The sequence below is a fragment of the Vitis vinifera genome, chromosome 11, assembly GCF_030704535.1.
Source record: "Vitis vinifera cultivar Pinot Noir 40024 chromosome 11, ASM3070453v1".
Lineage (NCBI taxonomy): Eukaryota > Viridiplantae > Streptophyta > Magnoliopsida > Vitales > Vitaceae > Vitis > Vitis vinifera.
Genome location: NC_081815.1, coordinates 4,004,208 through 4,025,832, shown reverse-complemented (window position 1 = coordinate 4,025,832; position 21,625 = coordinate 4,004,208). Strand labels below are relative to the sequence as shown.

Genomic DNA, 21,625 nt, shown 5'->3' with positions numbered 1-21,625 from the left:
GAATAATGAGCTTTTGATGAAAAAATCATCAATCTTGTCCAAGTAGGTCGTCTTCATTCCTTGAAATAATTAGACAAATGCAATGGATCATAAATGTGGACATGGGACATGGACAGATGTGGTCTGAGTTGTGACACCATAGTGGTCCTCTTTCAATTGTTCTCACAGAGAGAACACTCTACCATATATAATCAGACATGATAAATGATAGAGAAAGAATGGAAAGTTTGTAAAACAAGTCTACTAGATATCATAGAAATGATTCTTAACGGGACTAAGGTATGAAAGGCACTGAATGCAGATGCCGTATGCACCCGCACCCACCAACATAGTAGGACGCAAAAATAGTCTTACGTATTTATAAAGAAAAGCATTCAAACACTAAATATACATCATTGCAAAATTTAAAATGAATATAATTACTTACAATTTAATTATAATAAATATCAAAATAAGATAAATAAATACACTAATAATTTTGAAGATGGTAAAATATGTAGCAATTACAAATTACATATTTAATAAAATTAAAATTATTAATAATGTAATAGATCTTGTTGATATATTAGGAATGTTTAGATATTAGGAAAGTTGAGATATTAGGATATTAATTATTCTTTCCTTATATCATTCATTCCTTGTATCATTCTTTCCCATTCTTAAAATGGTGATTACCTTCTATAAATACTATGTACATGAACGAATAAAACAATTAATGAAAAACTACCATTCATCAATTTAAACATGGTATCAGAGTCATGGAATTGAAATCCTGGATATTTTCTCGGTAAGGCCAGCCATCGCCCATCCTTCGCTATAAAAAAAAATGAGTGAAAAAAATACTATTGTTTTTCAATCTGAAGGTACTTTTAATCTAGGAATTATTTTGACTATGATGTTTGGTCATAACTTGTGGAGATGCATATTGCCGAACAGGAAAAACTTTCCTACATTCGAGGTAAGACAAATCCACTAAAAGAGTCAGAAGATGGATATGAAAAATGGTATGCTGAGAATCAAAAGGTGAAGAGATGGTTGTTAATGTCCATGAGTCCAAAAATTATGAAGCGTTACTTACGTTTATCCACGACTCAAGAAATTTGGAGTGCATTATCAAAGGCCTTTTATGATAGAAGTGATGAATTACAAGTTTTCACTTTGAATCAAAAAGTCTTCACTGCCAAACAAAGCAGCATGTCTCTTTCTGAATATTATGGAGAGTTAATTGAAATTTTTTGTGAATTTGATCATCGGGATAAGGTAGTCATGAAAGACCTTGAGGACATTGCAGCATACCGAAAATCCATTGAACGACAACGAGTGCACATCTTTCTTGCTGGATTGGATGGTGACTTTGAGCAAGTTTGAGGAGAGATTCTACACAAAGATCCTCTTCCCGATTTGGAAGAATGTTATGCACTGCTCGACGAGAAGCAATGTGTCATGCTAGTATGAAAGCAGAATTTGACAACCCTGACACCTCAGCTATGGTAGTCCGACAATGATCAACCCAGAATTAATAAGACCAATCCAAGACCAACCATCCTAAGGCAAACCCTAATATTGATAAGTCAACCTTCAAATGTACTCATTGCAATAAGACTGGTCATACCAAGAGTCGTTGCTTTGAAATTGTGGGATATCCAAACTGGTGGGATCATAATCGCGATCAACGAAAGAAGGATTCCAAGAAAATCTCGACTGCAGTTGTTGCCGAAATAAAAACAAAGGCTAATGTTTTCGGAAAAGCCTCTACATTGGTAGCCACTACAGATTATGATGGTAAGTTTTTAAATACTTTTACACCTGTTATTAATGGTGCATGGATAATTGATTTTGGTGCTACAGATCATATGACTTTTGATTCTAGACAGGTCTCACCCCTTAGACCTTTCTCACAAAAAAATGTTTCCACAGCCAATGGTAACACAACCTCAGTCATTAGGGAAGGATCCTTAACGCTTACTGATACTTTGAATTTGTATTATGTTTTAGTTGTTCCATCTTTAGATTACAATATTTTGTTAGTTTCTCAAATCACTGCAGACTTATTTTGTATTGTCATTTTTTTGCCTGAATTTTGTGTTTTTAAGGACATCCAAACAAGATAGACGATTGGTTGTGGTATTAAGCAGGGAAAACTCTATTACTTGGACTTGCAGTCAAAGGATTCAAATAAGTTGCGATAAGCCTTGATGGCAGATGGATCTGTGGGGGAGAAGAAAAAGTCTGAAATTTGGTTGTGGCATTAACGTTTGGGATATGCTTCCTTTGGTTATTTAAAAAAATTGTTTCCTAGTTTGTTTGCAAATAGTGATATTTCTGGTTTCCGTTGTGATATTTGTGAATTGGCTAAAAGTCATCGTGCTTTGTTTCCGTTAATTTTGAATAAAAGTCTGTTTCCTTTTAGGGTTATACATTCTGATGTTTAAGGCCCATCCAAAGTCCCAACTTTGAGTGGTTCGCATTGGTTTGTTACTTTTATTGATGATTATACTAGAATGACATGGTTATGCTTGATGAAAACCAAAGATGAAGTGAACTTGTTTTTTCAAAAATTTCATAAAATGATTGAAACTCAGTACAATGCAAAGGTTCGGGTTTTGTGTAACGATAATGGTGGAGAATATCAAAGTTCTGATCTTCAAAAATATTTGGAAGGACATGACATCATTCATCAGACTACTTGTTCCAATACACCCCAGCAAAATGGTGTATACTCTGTACATGAATGAATGAAATAATTAATGAAAAACTACCATTCATCAATTTGAACATCTTTGTATTATCTTTATCATAATTTAAGTTGTCAATATTAATAATGATATAATGATAAAATGATAAAATGTGTTTAAAAATATTTATAAATAATTTCTTATAATTATTTTTAATTTTAATAATATAGAAATTATATATTTATGGTATCCGGTTTAATCACAGTTCAACCACCAATCTATCAATGAACTGAATTGGTAATTTTTTCGATTCAATCATGAAAACATTACTCAAAACTTAAAAATGATGGATCACACTTCGTGTTTTGCTACTCTTTGTTTAACTCAAAATTTTGTAAGAGTCAAAACTTGTTAACCATAAGAAAAATGCTAAGGTATCATAGTAATACATATTAAACAAAATATTTGAATTGTTAAATATGTATTACCATATCTAAACGGTTTAATAAAAACATAAATCAAAGAAAAAAAAGTATAAACAAATGAAATAAAGGGTATATATAATAAAACTTAAAAGTATATATACAAAATTACCTAATTCATGTTGTCTTCTTAATCAGTACAAAAAGTATACTTTTATATTATATTTGGACCTTAACCATAAAACAAAGAGCATACACATTAAAATGTGAACAAGAAATATAGGGTTTTGATAATCTCAATCGGATATAATCCATCAATCAAACATAATGCATCCTTTTGAAAGAACATCCATGACTTATTTAAAAGTTCATTTGAAAGAAAATAACTTCCTCTTTGCAAATGAAAAATAATCAAATATCAATTTGAATGTGTGCCTCTCTACTTGATTGGCATTACAATTGAAAATTCCATGTCCATCTCTAACTTATCATTTTTTTAGTTATTTTTCTCTCTTTTTTTTTTTTTTTTTGCATTACATATTAATAGAAGAATATATAACTAGGAGCTAGACATTCCTCCTCACTCCTTAAATAAACATGCTCAACTTGATTGTTACTTCATCCCCTCATGCTTCATTGGTGTCTCTATCGTTATGTTCTTCATCTTTCTTCGGATGAACCTACATTAACACAAAACTTATTCATCAATTTCAACTCTTCTTAAACTTGTCCATTTACTTTTAACTCTTTTATTGTGTCCATCATGGGATTCTTGTTTGTTTGGGTTTTTTTTTTTTTTTTTAAAGTAAGTGTTAAAAGTAAGTTATTTTAAGATTTAAGATGCTTTTAGAATTGCTAATTACATAATTAATCATATAAAATTTTCAATATTATATTAAATTTGGATATTTTAGGATAATTTAAAATATGTTAAATTGATATTTTTTAGTTATTAATTTATAAAGATTTTATTCTTAATTATATTAAATATTTTTAACATATAAAAATAAATTTGGATAATTAGAAATAAATAAATTTCAAAAAAAAAAAAAACCATCATCTAAATTCTATAAAAGAAAGAATTCATTGTCCATGATGTGTATGACAAGAGTAAACCTCAGCAACAACATTTTTGAGAGGGGTGAAATAGGAAAATTGACAAAAAAGAGAGAGAGAGAGAGAGACCAAGATTGAATTTATAAAAATAAAAACTACTAAAGACGGGACACTCTAAAAAAGGAAACTCTCTCAAATCAATTTTTTTTTTCTTTAATTTTTCCAAATTTAAAGAGCATGATATGTATATTGAATCTAAATCCTATAAGTTTAAGCTTTAGAAAAATTAATGGTTCAACAATAGTAATGCTGCAAAGGAATTAACCAAAGAAGAACATAATTAGAGACCAAACACACTCTTAAAAAGATCCGAAGAGATCGAAAAAATGATGAAAAAGTTACAAAATACGCTTTCTTAAGAGTCCATATGCATGTGCGGCAAGCCACTAGACCCTTACAACTCATGAACTCAACCACACTGCTTCAAGAAGCAAAATTTTAGAAAGCCGACTCAGTTTTCTTCGAAGAAATACAACCAATTTAACATTTCATACCGTTTTCTTAGGACTTTTTTCTTCTGGAGATGGAGATATAAAATGTCGACTCTTTTTCCTTCTCTTAGGTTGAGGGTAATTTTCTACTTGGCAAAAAGACACTAGTAGACTGCTCTTTCATTAACTTGAAGCGAGCAATGCAGTATCGTAGTCTTTTGACATCTCATCTCCTGAGCTTGTTGCATTTCTATTTCTTTATGTTTATGTTTTTATTGTCTTCTGGGATCTTGATTTTTTCATATCTTACAACAGTTGATTTTGTTTTATTTCATTTTAATTTTGTACATTTAGTCCCTGGAAACTAGATGCGATAAATAGGTAGGCTTCAACTCATGGTTATATAGCTAAGGAAATTGAGACTGAAGTTTCTTGTCTTACCTGAGAGATCCAATCTGCCGGACAGCTTAGAGATCTAAGCTTTAACTCTCCTCTACTGGTGGTCAGCTCATCCAATATCTCGGCATCACAAATTTCTACTTCACCCTCTTTATGCCCTGAATGAGTTGGCTCAAGGTCCTGCTAACACTCAACATGTTAAGATGGGATGTAAAAAGGAAAAAAAAAAAAAAACTTCAGAGGCCTTATTAATCATCATCATGATCAGACCAGATCTAGACATGGGAGGTCAAGTACCTTGAATTTGAAAGTACGACTGTGGCTCCAAACACCAGCAATTTCCTCGTACTCGGCTGCATCCAGCTCCTGGAGGTCATGGGGGTGGAATAGTTTTGGGAGGACATGCTGTCTTATGATTATAAGCAGAAAGAATGGCAAGGGAAACAATATTCCAGCTATGGGAATCCATGTTACTCCAAAACACACCAGAAGGTACACAAACTGGAATAGGGTAAACATGAAAATATATTTGAAGGGCACTGATTCCACAAACGAAGCATGAACCCCTTCCAACACCCTGCTCAAGACAGTTCCAAAATAAGAGAGTAATTAGTGGTATATCTGTTGGCAGCTGTAAATTAAGGCAGGGGTTATTGTTCAGCTAGGAAATGTTAGCATGTTAGAAGAAGTACACAGGTGTTAATCCATATGGACAAACAAGAACCTACTTGTAGCGCCGGGCAGGAGTAATGAAAAGAAGCAACATTCTTTCCCAGAACTGGTTTCCAGGAAGGCTGTCAATGGCCATATAGGCAAAATATCCCCAGAGAACTGATGTAGGAATCCTCCTGATAATGGGCATGGAAAATACTGATGCTCCCACGAGAATAGATTGTAACAGGTTGCTCACTCTTTGCTCGTTAACCCGGACAGGCAAGTAATCATCAATGTGCTTTTCAGGGTCAAATTTATCGTCCGCATTTTTTCCATCTTCACCCTTCATGATTGCTTCCTTCAAGTCCTTTAGCTCTTCAGTGACTAATAGCTGAATAAGAATACAAAATGCTATTACAAAGGGCTAAATACAGCTAGTCTAGCAAGTTGAGATGGCTTGATCAGCTTGCAAAATGATTATGTAGTGCCCCATGAAAACACTAGGTAAGTCATTGGATAACGTCGTTTCCAAAAATTGGTCACGACCCCAGGAACTTACTGATGGAGCCATGTCCATTTCTATAAAAACAGCCTGCATCTTCCTGTAAATCTCAGTGTTGCTAGCTTGTTGCTTTATGCATTCCTTAGCACTCTGTACCATCTTCCTTCGGATTAACTGCATCAATAGATCACTTTCATAGGTCCCAATCAAATAATGTTGTCTCAAGGACTAGTGATTTTCATTCTAAATATTCAGACTAACCCGTCTCTTGAGAACGGCAAGGCTCTTAGTGTGCATGGGAGATTGTGGGAGTACCCCATTTGAGGGAGGGAGTCCAAGAAATCCACAGAGCAAAGTCTAAGTAATGAATTCAAATAAGTCAATGCAACATGATTCTGAAAGATAATTCAGGTAAGAACCTAAATGTCAATAAATGGAATTTTTTTTTACAGGAATCAGTCATTGTACCATAACACCAAGCAATAAGATGTCATAATGATAAGCAGATGGGTTCTTGAGATTGAACTCCTTTTGCTGCGACATTTGTGAAGCCACACTGTGGTCAAAAAAGTAAAGACCCGCTATCATCACAGCTGGTATGATGGCAGCAAGGATGTATGCTGGAGGGATCTTCCCCATATCCTGCAGTTTAAATTTAATATATCGGATTAATGTATCAAATTTCAAAATGCAAACTGTATTTTTGTTCTTTAAACCTAAATCAAAGCTAGCCATTGCATAGAAGTTAACCCCTGAATCACAGAATGAGAAGGTGTACAATTTTATGAGGTAAAGATAATGGGTTAGCATATCTTATTCTCAGAAGATAAGACCTTAATTATCTTCATAGTTGAATTTCAACACTTACCTTGATCACTATCCAATGCTGCAATGAAGCAGATTCCCAAGGAAGAGGACTAAAAAGCCTCCTGGGAACTCCAGAAGGAACTTTGCTAGGCACACTGAATGACAAAGCTGTCCATACTAACACCATCAAAGGAACACCATAGTCTGCAATGAAACCTCGGGACCACCCTGTATTTAATGGTGAAAAGTTCAGCTTCCAAATGAGAGTAATCATTGCAGCAAAGATTCTTATGCAGTCTCTTTACAAACCTGTACCATACGACCATGATCTTGCCCTTCTGCTCTTTAGGGCAGTAAATAGTAGGCCAAATGAGAATATGATAGCTAGCAACCCGTTTGAATATAGCCACTGGAATTGATACTTCTCTGAGTTTGGATCTTCATCCTTAGGAATGCGAAATTCACTCACCACCCCCTGTAATTCCAACATATTCCAACATCAACAATAAATTTCTCCTTCATGAGCAGTATCTCATTTTTCTCTTCCATTATGTTGTTAGAGATCAAGCAGAGACCTTGACAGCTTCTTGAATGAAAAGAACTGCGATCAACATGCCAAAAAGCTCCCCCGCAATCCTCGTAAATTTGGTTATGATGGTGCAAGCATTAAATATTGCAAGAAGAAAGAGGAAAAGAGCTGTCCAGAAGCAGACCCTACAAGGATTTAACTCAATCAAATCAAAGTAAAGCCCTTGAACTTTAGACATGGAAATATGAAGTTAATTCCTGTTACCATCCGGTCCATGCCAAGAACAGCTCACGTCCAAGATCAGCCCTTCCTTTAGCAAAATTGTACAAATAAGTATACATTATAACAGTGGGTTCTGCCACTCCTAATATCAACAAAGGCTGCCCACCAAATATCGAGTGTATGATACCACATATGGCAGTGGAAGTTAAAGTTTCAACTGTGCTCAAGTGTCCATCTACAGAGAAAAAGAAAAATAAAAACAAAAAAAAAATCTCAGAACCATCTGTGGAAAGCAGATACCCTAAGTCCCCAACCACTCAAGAGATAAAGTCGTGGACATACATATACTCACTTATACAATGAAAATTTGTAAATTTTAAATGGCATTAATACACAAAAATAAATAAATAAAGCATATAAACCAACCTGTTTCTCTACTAAGTTGTTCTCCAAAAGCAATAACTGGAAGAGCAGAAGCAAAGAAGATATAGGTAGTCGGGGCCAGTATGCTGACACAAAATGCAAAGGATATTATAGTCTCCACTGAGAATAATCCCCATCACCATGCAATTTCTAATCTACTACAGATAACAGTAATAATAAGGACCTGGTGCCTGAGCGAAGTGCACTGGTCCAATCTTGTTTATAGCATGCTTTTCTTCCTTTGAAATCCTTGATAATTCCTTTGAATGGGGCTTTGATATTATCCATAGCTGAAGGCAAGAAAACGTAAAAAGGTCAGTTGGCACCTTGGAAATCATGCAGGAACTCTTATGAGTAACAGAGCAGTGTACAAATAATAAAGAAAATCCAATTTGCTTCTTTGAGATCCTTTTGAGTTTGAGTTAAGACATGGATACTTATAATTTTCAATACTAGAGTTTCTAATACTTAATTTTCAATTTTATCAAACACTATCCTACTACTATTATCAATGTTTATTGTTATGTTATTCTTCCACCATTGAAACTTTGGCAATATGAAATACAGATGTTATCTCCAACCCATCTTAAGATGGGGCATCGGTCCTGATCAGGTTTGAATGAAGCAGAGTTACCCCAACATAATAAGGTGGACTGCGAAAGGTCAAGTCCCCACTTTCACTTGTCAACTTCCTTGATTTCTTAGCCCAATATCAAAGAGAGTTTTTCCAAAAGTTCTCTCCGCGCCCCTCCAACAGGGGTTGCTCTTTCCAACATAAGTGTTTGAAAGAAAAAAAATACCCTAACAGTGTTAATTATTATCGAATTGAAATACATTCAGACAAGAAAAAAAACTAGAGAAGAAGGAAGCATTTTCACGGATTTGGGAAAAGAAATGCAAAGGAAACAACAAGGAAACGTACCCAGAGACAAAATGAAGAAGAAGGGAGAGGTGATTGTGTGGAGTACTAGAGATTCATGAATATGAATGTGGTGAATAAGGAGACTCTGTATGGATGAGGACTAATGTCGGAAGGAAGAGGAAGCTCTGCTTCTTCTCTTGTATTGAATCATGGAGGGGAGTGGTGGTGATGTTGGTATCCTATTGGATGCTTACGGCGTTCCGCGTTCCACTGGCTATTACAATGCGACAACTCAACCGGGGAGCGCCGGCTGTTGGAAAAAGGGTTGTCAGTTACTCTGGTGTGACAGGTGTCAGCACACCGTTGCTTCACAGAACTTCACTTACCGTCTTAAGTCTAACTCTAGTGTCTATCGGTTTGTACAAGGAGTTGGGATTAATCAGTAGGATTTTAACTAGTTTTTACGTCTAGAAAATTGTTGGGATAGTAAAATAGGGGATCCAATGAATCTAAAGGGATTCTTTGATAGCTTGGGAGCATGTTAACTTGTAAACCTAAATATGAAAAAGGTTTAGGTATTAAAATAACTGAAAATGTTAATAAAGTTTCGATTATTAAGTTATGGTGGAGAATTTTCCCACATAGTGATAGCATCTAGACTAAGATCATAAGACAAAAATATATTAAAGACCATCACCTTTTCAAAATCCTAAAGTAAAATGAGGATTTTATTATTTGGAAATAAATAATTAATCATAAAAAATATATTTGAGATGATGTATAAAATATATTTAGAATATGTCATTTTATTTAAGAAATTTTGATTGCATTAAGTTTAATTGTTTTGGTTTATCACACGAAGATGAATGTTTATCTTAACTTAAAACGATGTATGAAAATTACAAAAGTTTCAATTAATTTTATGAAAAAGTTTGTTATTATTACGTATAATGTACGAATTTATAGAAATCAAATAATATTATTCAATAAAATTTTAAAAATTGAATCAAATAAGTAGATACAACTAGTCAAATCGTGATTGATCATCTCTTTCGTCCTATTGAACCAATAATTGGACTATTAAATCATTCAATCTTAATCAAGTAACAGTCAACAAAGTTTTTTAAATCTTGATTGATGCTCAGATCATGGATTGAGGTTATAAAAGACAAACCAATAGATCCAACTCTCAACCAACAATCTCTTCAATGATTCCCTAAGAACTAGTCAAGTATTGTTTCACCAAAATGATAACAAACTATTAACCCCACTTAGCCAAACATTGCAAGTTGTTGCAAGGTATTTGTAAAAACAAGTAGTAAACAATTGAACTTTGTAACACACACATACATATATATGGAAAAAATTTGTTTTTTTTTATTTATAATAATTATATAATAATAAGTATGAAATCGTATAATAATTTTTAAAAATTTAAAATAATAAGATACATAAACAAGTCTATAAAAAATTTTTTATCTTAAATATACCTTCAAACTTAAATACTATACATACTTTATTTTATAGAATTTAAATATTAATACATTTATATTTATCTCTATCATTTTATTTAACATATCAAATATAAAAAACATAAAATATGATTAAAATTTATAATTATATACATTCTTAATTTCTTATAATTATTTTTAATTTTATATAATATATAAATTATATATTTTGGAACTATTCTACTACGGTTCAATCATAGGTATAACCATTGAATTATAAATCAGTAACTTTTTCAATTCAATAATTAATTCAATTTTGAAAATATTTCTGTTCGAAAAAAACCATTTCAACCTTTTTCTCATTATCGAGAAAGTTACCCTTAACTGCTAAAATTTGCAAAGTTGTTTAACTAAATTTTTTTATTGAGAATGAAAAATGTAAAATCCTTGGTCCAGAATTGGATTCAATACATTCTCCTAATAATGAAAATTTTAAACTAAAATTTGAATGATCAAAGATGAAAAATAAAAGTTTTTCACAATGAATGATTAGGGACTTTAATCGAATTACAAAAATGACTATAAATGAGCATCTAGATAATGCATCAATAATTGTGTAACGATAATTTATTTTGAAATGCATGACTTCAAGAAAGGATATGTCTACCCAAAAGGATAACATATTCTCAATTCAAAATATTTATGAACATCATTGAATTTACGAGAAAGAAACAAAACAATAAATTGTTTAACTAGGAAAGATATTTGCAAAATAGAGTACTGTTTAAAGATACAATTTTTCTACAGACATTATAAAATTTGAATTTAGGCATTATTATGGATCATCGATCAATAGAATCTGTAAATATCCTATCTCACCATACTTTCTACTAAAAATATTCTAAAATTTGAATAGAAACATTATTTTGGATAATCTTTTAACAGAATTTATAAATATCCCTCGGGGTCCATTTCTACCATAAGCAACAACAAAAAAAATTCAACCAGCACATGTGAAATAGAGCGGAATCGGAACCATATTTTATTATCATTCTAAAGAATGAAAAAAGAAGCCTCCAATCATGTCGAGATTCAGGTTCAAGGACCCAAAGACAAGGAATGACCACAATAGTTTGCCTGCACATAAACTTGAGTCAAGGGTGTATCCTTATAGCATGTGTTTCGGTGCAACTTCCAAGAACACACTCCCACAAGAGCATGTGCATATACACAAGGAAATCACCCACCAAGTGCTACCAATCTGAGTGCTGTCCTAGATCAGCCATCTAGAATACCTATAGTGACAGTGTGATGTACAACTCGTGGTGGAAAGGTGGCAGAGAAAAAACCATACAAAGACATGAGAACATATGACTGCACAGATTGTTATTTATCTTCACTTTTTGCAACATTTGTTCAGTTAGCTTATCGACTCAAAACAGCAATTATCTTTTCTCATTCTTCACAACTTCTGAGCAAATACACATTATAACTCTCAGTTCCGTGACTTTAAAACAATTCAATAAGACATACAACAATTTCATCTCATCATCCCGTCCTACAAAAGTTTAAGCATTTTCAGACGTTCTTCATGTTCTGGATCCAGTTTTGGTGGCGTATAACAGCCCCGGAGATCCTCCACAATGTACTCCTGCAACATTTTACAAGAAAGGAAACATCAGATGCACTCCTTCCTGGATCCTGAAACAAATGTGTTTATCTAGGAAGCTCAGACCATGCCCCTACAAACTTCTGGTCAAATGATATGATCTGTACACTAGGATAAGCACACCATATAGCTACTCAGGTCATAACAAAATCAGTATATTTGAGACTAATCATTGTTAAGCATATGAAGAAAATTTGTCCCCCACAAGACCCATGCAGGTTATCTGCTCCATTTGTAATCACCATTTGGTTTAAAACCAAATGGAGACTGACTCCCTTGGTGTAAGAAGTAAACATGTTCACCATTCTCCTCCAACCCTTCCCACCACCAGAATAGAATCTGATGAACTGCAAATTTTCCACAGCTTTCATGTAACCATATTAATATGATAACTGTTCTAAAATTGGTATCATTCTTACAAGAAATAACCACAGTTATTAACAAGAATGTGCCCTGGAAGCTTACCTTCGTGAGCTCCCTTTTGGTTAGTATGTGGTAATGCCTCTGCCAAATTCTTTGAATGGCCATGGTGGCAGCAAGGAAACCATAGGCAACTCCCAGAATGGCAAAGATGACAACAAAAACTATGACAAGTGCGAAGCATGCTTCCATAGATGCTGGAAAACAATCCAAGATGCCCCATCCATAGCAGCAGTTCTGGCAGCCCGCCATATGAGGATCATTGCTATTTAAGGAGGAGCAATGCAATATGAGACCAAAAAACCCCAGCAAAACAAAGAAGGCCAGTACCCCTGGTATGGTTCATGTACACAATCAAAATATAAAAATAAATATCAAGTCAGTGATCAATAGTCTCCATTTAACACCTTTATGAGGAAACATATAGTGAAGAATGAAACCATGCAAGATATTTTTACCTTTTTTTCATTTTTAATATGTTTAAACAAACCAAAGAGAGAGAGAAAAAAGGCCAAGAACTATAACTTGATTTCCTTAGGCTTGGCTTTCTAGCCTGGCAGGTATCCCAGTCCCTAATTTCTAGATATAACTGGTAATAAACATGTTGTATCAATGACTAAATAAGACTGCCACAACTGCTTTTACTTACTCCATAACAATAAGACTACAATATGAAAACAAGGAAGATGGAGCAATCAGTCGATCAGAAAACAATCAGCAGCAGATTTGCTAATTATTAACCTTGTTGACATAAATGTTTTTTGCTTATCATTATATTTTGAAAGTAAGCTGTATTGAGGATCTATGAAATAAATATCTAGAATTGGTAGTGTAAAGGTTGGCAGTGGCATGAATGAATGCCACAGACATCGCAATACCTTCAAATCCTACAGATAACCAAGACTTACAAGCATGGCTGGCATTGGAATTTTCTTAGAAAATTTAAATGTATTCTCCCCACATGATTGAATTTTTAAGTTCTGCATAATAATTTTCTTTCAAAAGAAAAGAACCAAATAATTGGGGTGTATCAGAGAAATTCGGTCACAAAAATATTATGTAATTGAGATTGGTTCCTATGATATGTTCATGTGTGCCAATCAATACACGCACACATGTGTAACAGACATTCAGATCAGGCTACATAGTGGGGGTGCTCTGCCTTTCTTTCTTTCTTTCTTTTTTAGGTGGATTACACTAAGCCTGATTGTCAGCAAATTCTTTGGCTAAGATGATGATACTAGCTTAGTGGCTTTTGTAGGGTGTAAGGTGTACCATTGACATTTGCATTTGCATACCTCCTTGTCTCTTTTGTTTCTAGTTCAAAGAATAATGCATCCTTGTTGTAATTTTTTACATGCACTGAAATAATTTTTTCTGATAAAAAAATAAAATATGATTAAATAAATTTAGAAAAATTAGTGGAACTTAATAAATTGAGAATAGCTTACATTTTTTGTCCCCAATCCTTCCTTGAATCCTAGCACATCGCACAACTACATTCATTCCATCCCCCTTGTTCTCTCAAAACCCAGTGAAATGAGACAAACTATGTAAAAGTTTCTACAGTAATAGAAATCATGAAAGCCAGAACAGCCTGAATAATATCCCAAATGACTGCCTAGCAAGTACTATGAGGGTCAACCAACATGCCAGAACAATGTCTTCCCCCCCTCCCAGCACCAGACCCAACAAAAACAAAAGAAGAAGAGGAAACCTAACAAAAACAAAAAGTATACAAATAAAATCCCAGAGATTTCTTCACGACTGTCCTTCAAAGCTTCGACAGTGGGTTTTAAATTGGAAAAGAGAATAAACTCATGCTTTGAGAGTAACTCGAATGGAAATATGCTGCTGGTAGTAAAATATTTATTAGACAGATGTAATTTATGGAAGCATGACAAATTATAAAACCAATCAACACGGAGCCAGAAACTAATAGATAGTCAAGAAAAATGTTTCTGAAAGTTTACCTATACAGTAGTAGAATGGTATAGGATGCCTGGACAATATTCGATCCCAACCATCACTGAACGAATTCCTGAAAGCCCCATCTTTGTCCATGATGTATGCAAATCCACCCATAGCACCGATGACCTGGAAAACAGATGCATCCTTTAGATATAGGAAGAGGGTTGCAAAGAAAGGGATGGACTTTGAATTGACAAAGAGATCTGCAGTGGTAGCAACACTAAAAAGTGAGCAGACCTAATGCTCTGTGCCTTCAAAATAATAGTAGCATTGCACAATGACACCCAAAAACTTAATACCAGATAATGCTGCAACTTGGGGAGATTCATACCAAAACAAGCCGACACCAACCAGATTTTTTTACACTTTGGCAATTTAATTCGCAATTTGGGTTGGGCTTGACCAATAAAACATTAAACCGAATTAAATTTAAATGTTATAGAGAATGATATGTAATTGAGAGTTGATGCACCTTTGAAAAGTTGGCTATTTGAATGTCATAAACAATTATTTTGTGTTTCTTGGCTTTATTTTTTGGGATGCACGTTTATTATTATCTGAAGGATTGGTTATGAACTTTTGAGTTACTTCTAGAAACTTATTAGAGAAGTCACTCTTTCTTCTAATTGTGATTAGTTGTTTGAATGATTGATTATGAATTGAAATTTCTTCTTGAAATATGTAGAAAGTGTAACTCTTACTCTTAATTGATTGACTTGGAAATTGCTTAAAAATGTTATGTAATCTTATGTGATGGTCTTTTCTTTCATTTGAATTCCGTTTTTATTTTAAAGCTTTTGATTCATTTTGCTGATTATAGCATAGGATGAAGTTATTACATAGATCGAGTAATGGATGTTACAAATTTACATATTGGCATATTAATTTGCAAAAGTTTTAGATTTCTAGTAAAATGAATGTTTTCTATAGGGTTACATAGTTAAATGAATGTTATAAATGGTTTTTTATTTGCTAATTGTAGGTTGTTTAGTTAAATACATAGTGAAATGGATGTCAAGTTTATATAATACTAATTAACTTGACCAACAAATTTATATAATACTTATTAGCTTGACCAACAAGATCATTCCAGTGGGAGAGGTGGTGGAGATGGAGGAGTTGGCTGTTGAGCTAGGGTGCAGGGTGGGGTCTTTACCTTCTCAGTACTTGGGTCTACCCTTAGGGGTTCTCAATAGGGCGCCTTATATGTGGGATGGGGTGGAAGAGAGAGTCAGAAGAAGACTAGCTCTTTGGAAAAGGCAATATATATCTAAAGGGGGAAGAGTCACTTTAATAAAAAGCACTTTGGCTAGCATGCCTATCTACCAAATGTCTATCTTCAGGATGCCCAAGATGGTTGCTAGAAGACTTGAGAAAGTGCAAAGGGACTTTTTGTGGGGAGGAGGAAATATGGAGGGGAAAACTCACTTGGTTAATTGAGAGGTGGTATGTACAGATAAGGTCAAAGGTGGGCTAGGCATTAGAAAGATAACCTTGTTGAACAAAGCATTACTTGGCAAATGGATATGGAGGTATGCTTGTGATAAAGATAATCTTTGGAAACAAGTGATCAAGGCGAAGTATGGGCAGGAGGATTTTGGGTGGAGGCCAAAGAAGGCTATGGGGGCGGTGGGAGTAGGGGTTTGGAAGGAGATTTGGAAAGAATCAGAATGGTGCTGGAATAACATGATTTTCAAAGTAGGGAAGGGCAACACAATCAGATTTTGGACAGATGTGTGGTGTTCAGAGACAGCGTTGTCCCATTGTTTTCCTCATCTCTTTGCTATGGCGGTTCAAAGGAACTCAACGGTTGAGGAAATGTGGGATCGAAATTCGGGTCAAGGAAATTGGAACCTAAACTTTTTGAGGGATTTCAATGATTGGGAATTGGGGTTGGTTGGAGATTTTCTTCAGACTTTGAGGGGTCACAAACCCTCTGGGGAAGAAGATTCAGTCCTGTGGAGAAAAGGAAGAAGGGGACAATTCAGGGTAAAGGAAGCGTATAACTTGCTAGCGAGATCTGATGATATAGGCTTTCCTTCAAGAAGCATTTGGGTGACAAGGGCGCCAACTAAAGTTTGTTTTTTTGCATGGGAGGCGACGTGGGGGAGGGTGCTGACTTTGGATAGACTTCAAAGAAGAGGATTACAACTTCCAAATCGCTGCTTTCTATGTGGTTGTGAGGAAGAAAGTGTAAATCATATACTCTTACACTGTACAGTGGTTAGGGTTCTATGGGATATAGTGTTTGGTTTAGTTGACGTGAAATGGGTTTTCCCAGAAACTGTAGAGGAAGTGTTAGTTAGTTGGAGGGGTTCGTTTGTGGGAAAGAAAAGGAAAAAGACTTGGGATGTCATTCCATTGTGTATTTTTTGGACGATGTGGAAGGAAAGGAATAGATTAGCCTTTAGGGGGGGGGGGGGGGGGGGGGGGGGTGTTGAACGTTCAGAAGTTAAAGAATTTTTTTATTTGTAATTTGTGGAGTTGGGTCAAACTGTATGTAGGTGAGGAGGCGTTCTCCCTTATAGGATTCCTTGAGTGGATGGCTTCCCCTTAAAGGGAGGTGTTGCTGTTTTTGTTGTTTTTGAGGCTTAGCTGCCTTGTATACCCCCTGTATATTTTGTGGCGTCTTGCCTTTTGAATGAATATATTTTACTTATAAAAAAAAAATAGTTTTTTATTTGTTAAATGTGGTTGAATGATTAGTAAAATATTTAGTCAAATGGATATTAAGTTTATACAATAATTATTAACTTGAATAATCTGAACATATATTTGCTAACTTGATTTTAACTCTGAGTTTAGTAAAAAGACTTAGGTTGGGCCTTGCCAAGGGAGGTTGGGTTGAAATTGAGGTTGAGTTGAGCTTAGACAAATGATTTCACATACAGGTTCAGCTTGGGCTGACTGTCAACCCAACCCAATTCAACCTACTCAAGTTGCACCCCTAATTCCAGATGTCATGAACTACTACTTTAAAATTCAAAATAAGAAGATTGATAGGAAATTTGTTACGCAAATTTCACTGAACTCACAGTTTGTACAGCCAAAAATACAAGGAAAACATCTCTGGCCACAAAAAGTCTGAACTTTATCTTACGCCAAGAGTTGTCTTCGAATAATGCAACTTGAAGATGGTACTGCGCCTTGCAAGTTGTGCAATGTGAGAAAGCAAATCCTTCCTGTAAAGGACAAAGAACCGTTGAATGGGAAAATAAAGCAACTTCATTAGATCTATAAGAAAATCAACCTTCAAAAATTTTTACAATTCGAAATCAATTGCTACTAGAACAGTAGAACCCCAAGAAAGAATACTTGCCTTCACTGAACGCCAATGATCAAGGCATGAACGATGAACAAACTGTTGGGTGCCTTTGCACATGCATGGAGATATCAATTCATCATCTATAAAATGAAAAACAATCTTGAGACCAAAGAAAAAAGAACAAGCCCAAGTTACAACAAGATTTAGGAAAGAAAAAAGAACAACAAAAGTAAAGGCATCACTGCTAACAACTCAAAACAAATATATAATTAGAGAAAATGCCAAGCCACATATCATCTGAAGGATTTCTAGTGAGAAACTTAGCTATTTCAATAATCCAATGAGCATATATAATAGGTTATTTGGTCAAAAGGGTTCAAATAACACCCTTATTTGTAAAAATGACCTTCAGCCTTTCAAAACTTGATATATGACCCACTTTTGACAAAAATGTCCCTTCACATTTAGTTTCCCTCCAAGACACTAATTTTCTCTTACCTCTTTATTCTTTTCTCTTTTTTCCCCCTCTGCATTAAAGAAAACTAAGCCCTCGCTATCCTCTTCTCTACTCTCCATTATTAAGCATTAAAAAGAATTAAGATATATAAACAACCAACACTTTTTCATCCCTCCCTCTCTTTTTCCCAATTTTTCCTCTACGGTTATTAAAATAAATAAATAAATAAATAATTGAAGTCTCACCTCACCATTGTTGACCCCAAAAAGGGATTTACAGGATAAACAACCAACTACTCTCTATTGTTAAGTCCACATGCACATTTTGAATAAGAATGCAATTCCATTTAAGTTCCATATAAAAGAAGCTTCAACACATTGTTGGTTATGTGACTATTATGACTAAGAATTTAACACTAATTAAGCTCTATATAAATGAAACTCAACCACAATGCGGTTCAGTTGACCATTATGACCAAGAACGTAACTAGGGTTAAGTTTTCTGTAAATAAAACTTAACCACAATGAAATTTAGGTGCATCAAATATAACTGAGAACTTAAATTGTCAAATGTTTTGTAAATGAAACTTATATAGTTAAACTACACACAAAAGCAATCACACAAATCAATATAAGTTTGTTCAATATTAATGAGATTCATAAAAATATTAAAGAACAAGTGAGTTTACTTTTTATTAAAAATGAGTTGGTATTGATTGATAAACTACAAGTTCAATTATCCCATATACTAAAAAAAATGATTACATGTTTTATACTTCATATCAAAATATATATATATTTGTGATAGATACTCCATATCAAAATATACAAAAGAGGGCAACACTAATCTTCTACATGTTCAATCATCATTTAAAATTTTTTTATAAAGAAAAAAAAAAACCAACAAAATAGCCTTCATGGTATGATTGTAAGGAGAAATCTTGCATAATAGTGTTTGTCCCTATCTCAGTTATTTTCATCTCAAGAATGTTGGAAAATCAATCATTTGAAGTTTGAGATGAAGAAGTTGTGGAAGGTTAGAGGAAGACTAAGCTGAATCAACAAAACCATAGTGGGGCTTCACAACAAAGACAATGGTGAAGAAAGAGCTTAAGAAATTTTATTGGAGAGAGAGCAAAATAAGCTTAGAGAGAGAGATGGGTAGCAAAAATGAGAGGAAAATAGAGCAAGAAGTGAGAGAGAAATGAGGTTTCGGAGTTCCAAAAAGATCAAGAGAGGGTCATGTTTCCAAAAAATCGCTAAGGAGGGTTATTTTTCTGATTTCATGACTATTTCATGTCATCTGTCTAAATAACCCTAGTTAATAAGATAAGTAGCTTATTATCAACTCGATCAGCCATAGTCAATCAGAATGAAGGTCACAAAACTGTCAATCTTTCCCATGAATGTATGAAATCTTTCAAAAAAAAATGTCCTGAAATCAGTATGTTACCATAAAATGTAATGATTCAGGAGCCTGTTTACATTATGCAAGAAACTAACACCCATTCAGCATATGGTTTCTCGAACATGCCACCAGCCTTATCTATCACAAAATAACATCCAAATACTTTGAAATCAAATTTTCCTTAATAAAGATTTGTGAACATGCCACCAATAATCCATTATTTTGAAAGAAACACCCAAGATGAGACTCAGGCAAGACCGGCACAAACAAAGCAATTTCTTCACAGTCAAGAAAACCCGTCAAATAGGAATAATCAGCAATGTTCACCTGGTTCTCCATCGCACTCGAGACAAATGCGACAACAGGGTACAGAGCCAGCTTCAATGTCCTCACTATTTATCTCGCTTGAACTTCCTGTGGATGAATCCGCCTGGTTCTCAAGCAGAGGATCAGAGTCCCTAGGGTTTCGCTCACCTGATGGTTCTAGCTGTACTTCTCCTTTCATTGACGAAGCCTGCTTCCAAAAGAAAAGTATAACATTCCAAACCCTAGACGAGTCAAATATCAAAACCCTAGAAAAACGCCCAAACACAAGCTTTTCAATCAATTGCTTGATAAATGCAGGAACTGAAACGAATCAAAATTCTGATCTCAAGAATAAAATAAAATAAAATTTTAATTTAAAAAAAGGCAGTCCCAAATTGACATTTCCTTTCCTATTATTGTTCGCAGGTTTGTCAGTACCCAAACACGGCCTTTTAGAATTGTACAAAAAGATCATCATGAATTGAGATGGATCAAACCAATAATTTAAAAACAAGAACATTATCAGAAATATAATAAGAGTTCGAGACGATCACCTGAAATTTGAACAGAAACCGTAAGGAAAATCTCTCAACTTTTCACAGGCGTCGGGTGAGATAAAAGAAAGACTCGAAACGAGGTCGTCTTATCTGAGCGTGGTGCGTGGTGCGTGGTGCTTGGCACGCACCTGGATTGGTCATTTTGGCTACCCCTGGGCCTGCCCAGTGACGACCCCGGTCAACCTTCGACCCAAAAGCTTGAAAGTCCTGGGCTGAGCCCAACAAGATTTTTGAGCTCGCCTATGCTCTTCATGAATGAACTGTGGATAAGAAGAGAAAAAAATAAATAAATAAATAAATAATAAACTAAAATCTAATAAATTATAATTAAAAGTTTTTGTAATTTACAATGAACCTCAACAAGGAGCATTCTTTCGAGGAAGGCGTCTGAAAATGAAAGGAGAGCGAAGCTTCCAAGGAGGATTTTAAAATGATAATTATTTAAAATTCTTATTAAAAAAATAAAAAAATTGTCTCTATTTTTTTTATGTTATGTTTATATTTAAAATAAATAAAAAATATAATACATTTTAATATTTTTTATTTATTTTAAATAAAAAATGCAATACATTTTAATATTTGTTATTTATTTAAAATAAAAATTATATTACATCTTAATGTTTGTTTTATTTTTTTGAAAAAAAATATGAAATTAATTTATAATTTTGTAGTGGTTTCTATTTCTTTGTTGATAATATTTATGATTAAAATATTTAAATTTATAAATAAAAAAAATTATATTATGTTGTTAAATATATAAAAATTATATTAAATAAAATACATATTAGTATTATTTTATCAACTAAAGCAAAAAAATATAAGAACTAAAGAACAAGATAATAATAAATTAAAGAGATAAAGAAAATAAATCTGCAAACTTTTTTATATCAGTTTAACAACCCAACTATATCTACTTTTCGCAAGAGTTTCACAATTTTAAGGCTTTTGAAATCGGAAGTTTTCAAATTTCTCAAATTTCTTAGTTTCAATGGACCTTCACAATCTTTTCAAGTATTCAACTTATTTGAAATATTTTCTCTCACAATAAGTAAATAAGAAATGATTTAATGCTTCCAATCC

At 33.8% G+C, this 21,625-nt stretch overlaps 2 protein-coding genes across 4 annotated transcripts; both read right to left on the bottom strand.

The window, feature by feature from the left end:
- Nucleotides 1–3,542: 3,542 nt before the first annotated feature.
- Nucleotides 3,543–9,468, bottom strand: LOC100244133 (boron transporter 4). Its single transcript, XM_002281742.5, has 14 exons — nucleotides 9,103–9,468; nucleotides 8,365–8,470; nucleotides 8,184–8,266; nucleotides 7,800–7,992; nucleotides 7,582–7,720; nucleotides 7,316–7,481; nucleotides 7,068–7,234; nucleotides 6,668–6,841; nucleotides 6,461–6,556; nucleotides 6,257–6,373; nucleotides 5,772–6,088; nucleotides 5,341–5,620; nucleotides 5,086–5,223; nucleotides 3,543–3,777 (listed from the first exon to the last, which is right to left on the bottom strand). Exons 2-14 carry the CDS (start codon nucleotides 8,466–8,468, stop codon nucleotides 3,724–3,726), a joined length of 2,028 nt encoding a protein of 675 aa, XP_002281778.2. The 5' UTR covers nucleotides 8,469–8,470; nucleotides 9,103–9,468; the 3' UTR covers nucleotides 3,543–3,723.
- Nucleotides 9,469–11,854: 2,386 nt separating this feature from the next.
- LOC100254401 (uncharacterized) lies at nucleotides 11,855–20,805 on the bottom strand. Of its 3 annotated transcripts, none has more exons than XM_059740531.1 (7): nucleotides 20,543–20,805; nucleotides 20,010–20,196; nucleotides 17,869–17,958; nucleotides 17,589–17,731; nucleotides 14,556–14,679; nucleotides 12,628–12,914; nucleotides 11,855–12,144 (listed from the first exon to the last, which is right to left on the bottom strand). In XM_059740531.1, the coding sequence occupies exons 2-7, from the start codon at nucleotides 20,185–20,187 to the stop codon at nucleotides 12,052–12,054; spliced, it is 915 nt and encodes a 304-aa protein (XP_059596514.1). In that variant the 5' UTR covers nucleotides 20,188–20,196; nucleotides 20,543–20,805; the 3' UTR covers nucleotides 11,855–12,051. The 3 variants fall into 3 exon arrangements, with proteins under 3 accessions (XP_059596514.1, XP_059596513.1, XP_059596515.1); XM_059740530.1 differs by having other exon boundaries at nucleotides 20,010–20,254; nucleotides 20,543–20,638; XM_059740532.1 differs by having other exon boundaries at nucleotides 17,869–17,977; nucleotides 20,543–20,628.
- Between the last annotated feature and the right edge of the window lie 820 nt (nucleotides 20,806–21,625).

Excerpts from the sequence above, each read along its gene's own strand:
- LOC100244133 (XM_002281742.5), bottom strand. The coding sequence starts at position 8,468 with ATGGATAATATCAAAGCCCCATTCAAAGGAATTATCAAGGATTTCAAA. Across the intron at positions 8,267-8,364 it reads GCACTTCGCTCAGGCACCAG|CATACTGGCCCCGACTACCT; the intron begins GTCCTTATTATT and ends ATTTTGTGTCAG. Across the intron at positions 6,089-6,256 it reads AAATGGACATGGCTCCATCA|CTATTAGTCACTGAAGAGCT; the intron begins GTAAGTTCCTGG and ends ATTCTTATTCAG.
- LOC100254401 (XM_059740531.1), bottom strand. The coding sequence starts at position 20,187 with ATGAAAGGAGAAGTACAGCTAGAACCATCAGGTGAGCGAAACCCTAGG. Across the intron at positions 17,959-20,009 it reads CGAGTGCGATGGAGAACCAG|ATGATGAATTGATATCTCCA; the intron begins GTGAACATTGCT and ends TTCATTTTATAG. Across the intron at positions 12,915-14,555 it reads ACCATTCTACTACTGTATAG|GGGTACTGGCCTTCTTTGTT; the intron begins GTAAACTTTCAG and ends GAACCATACCAG.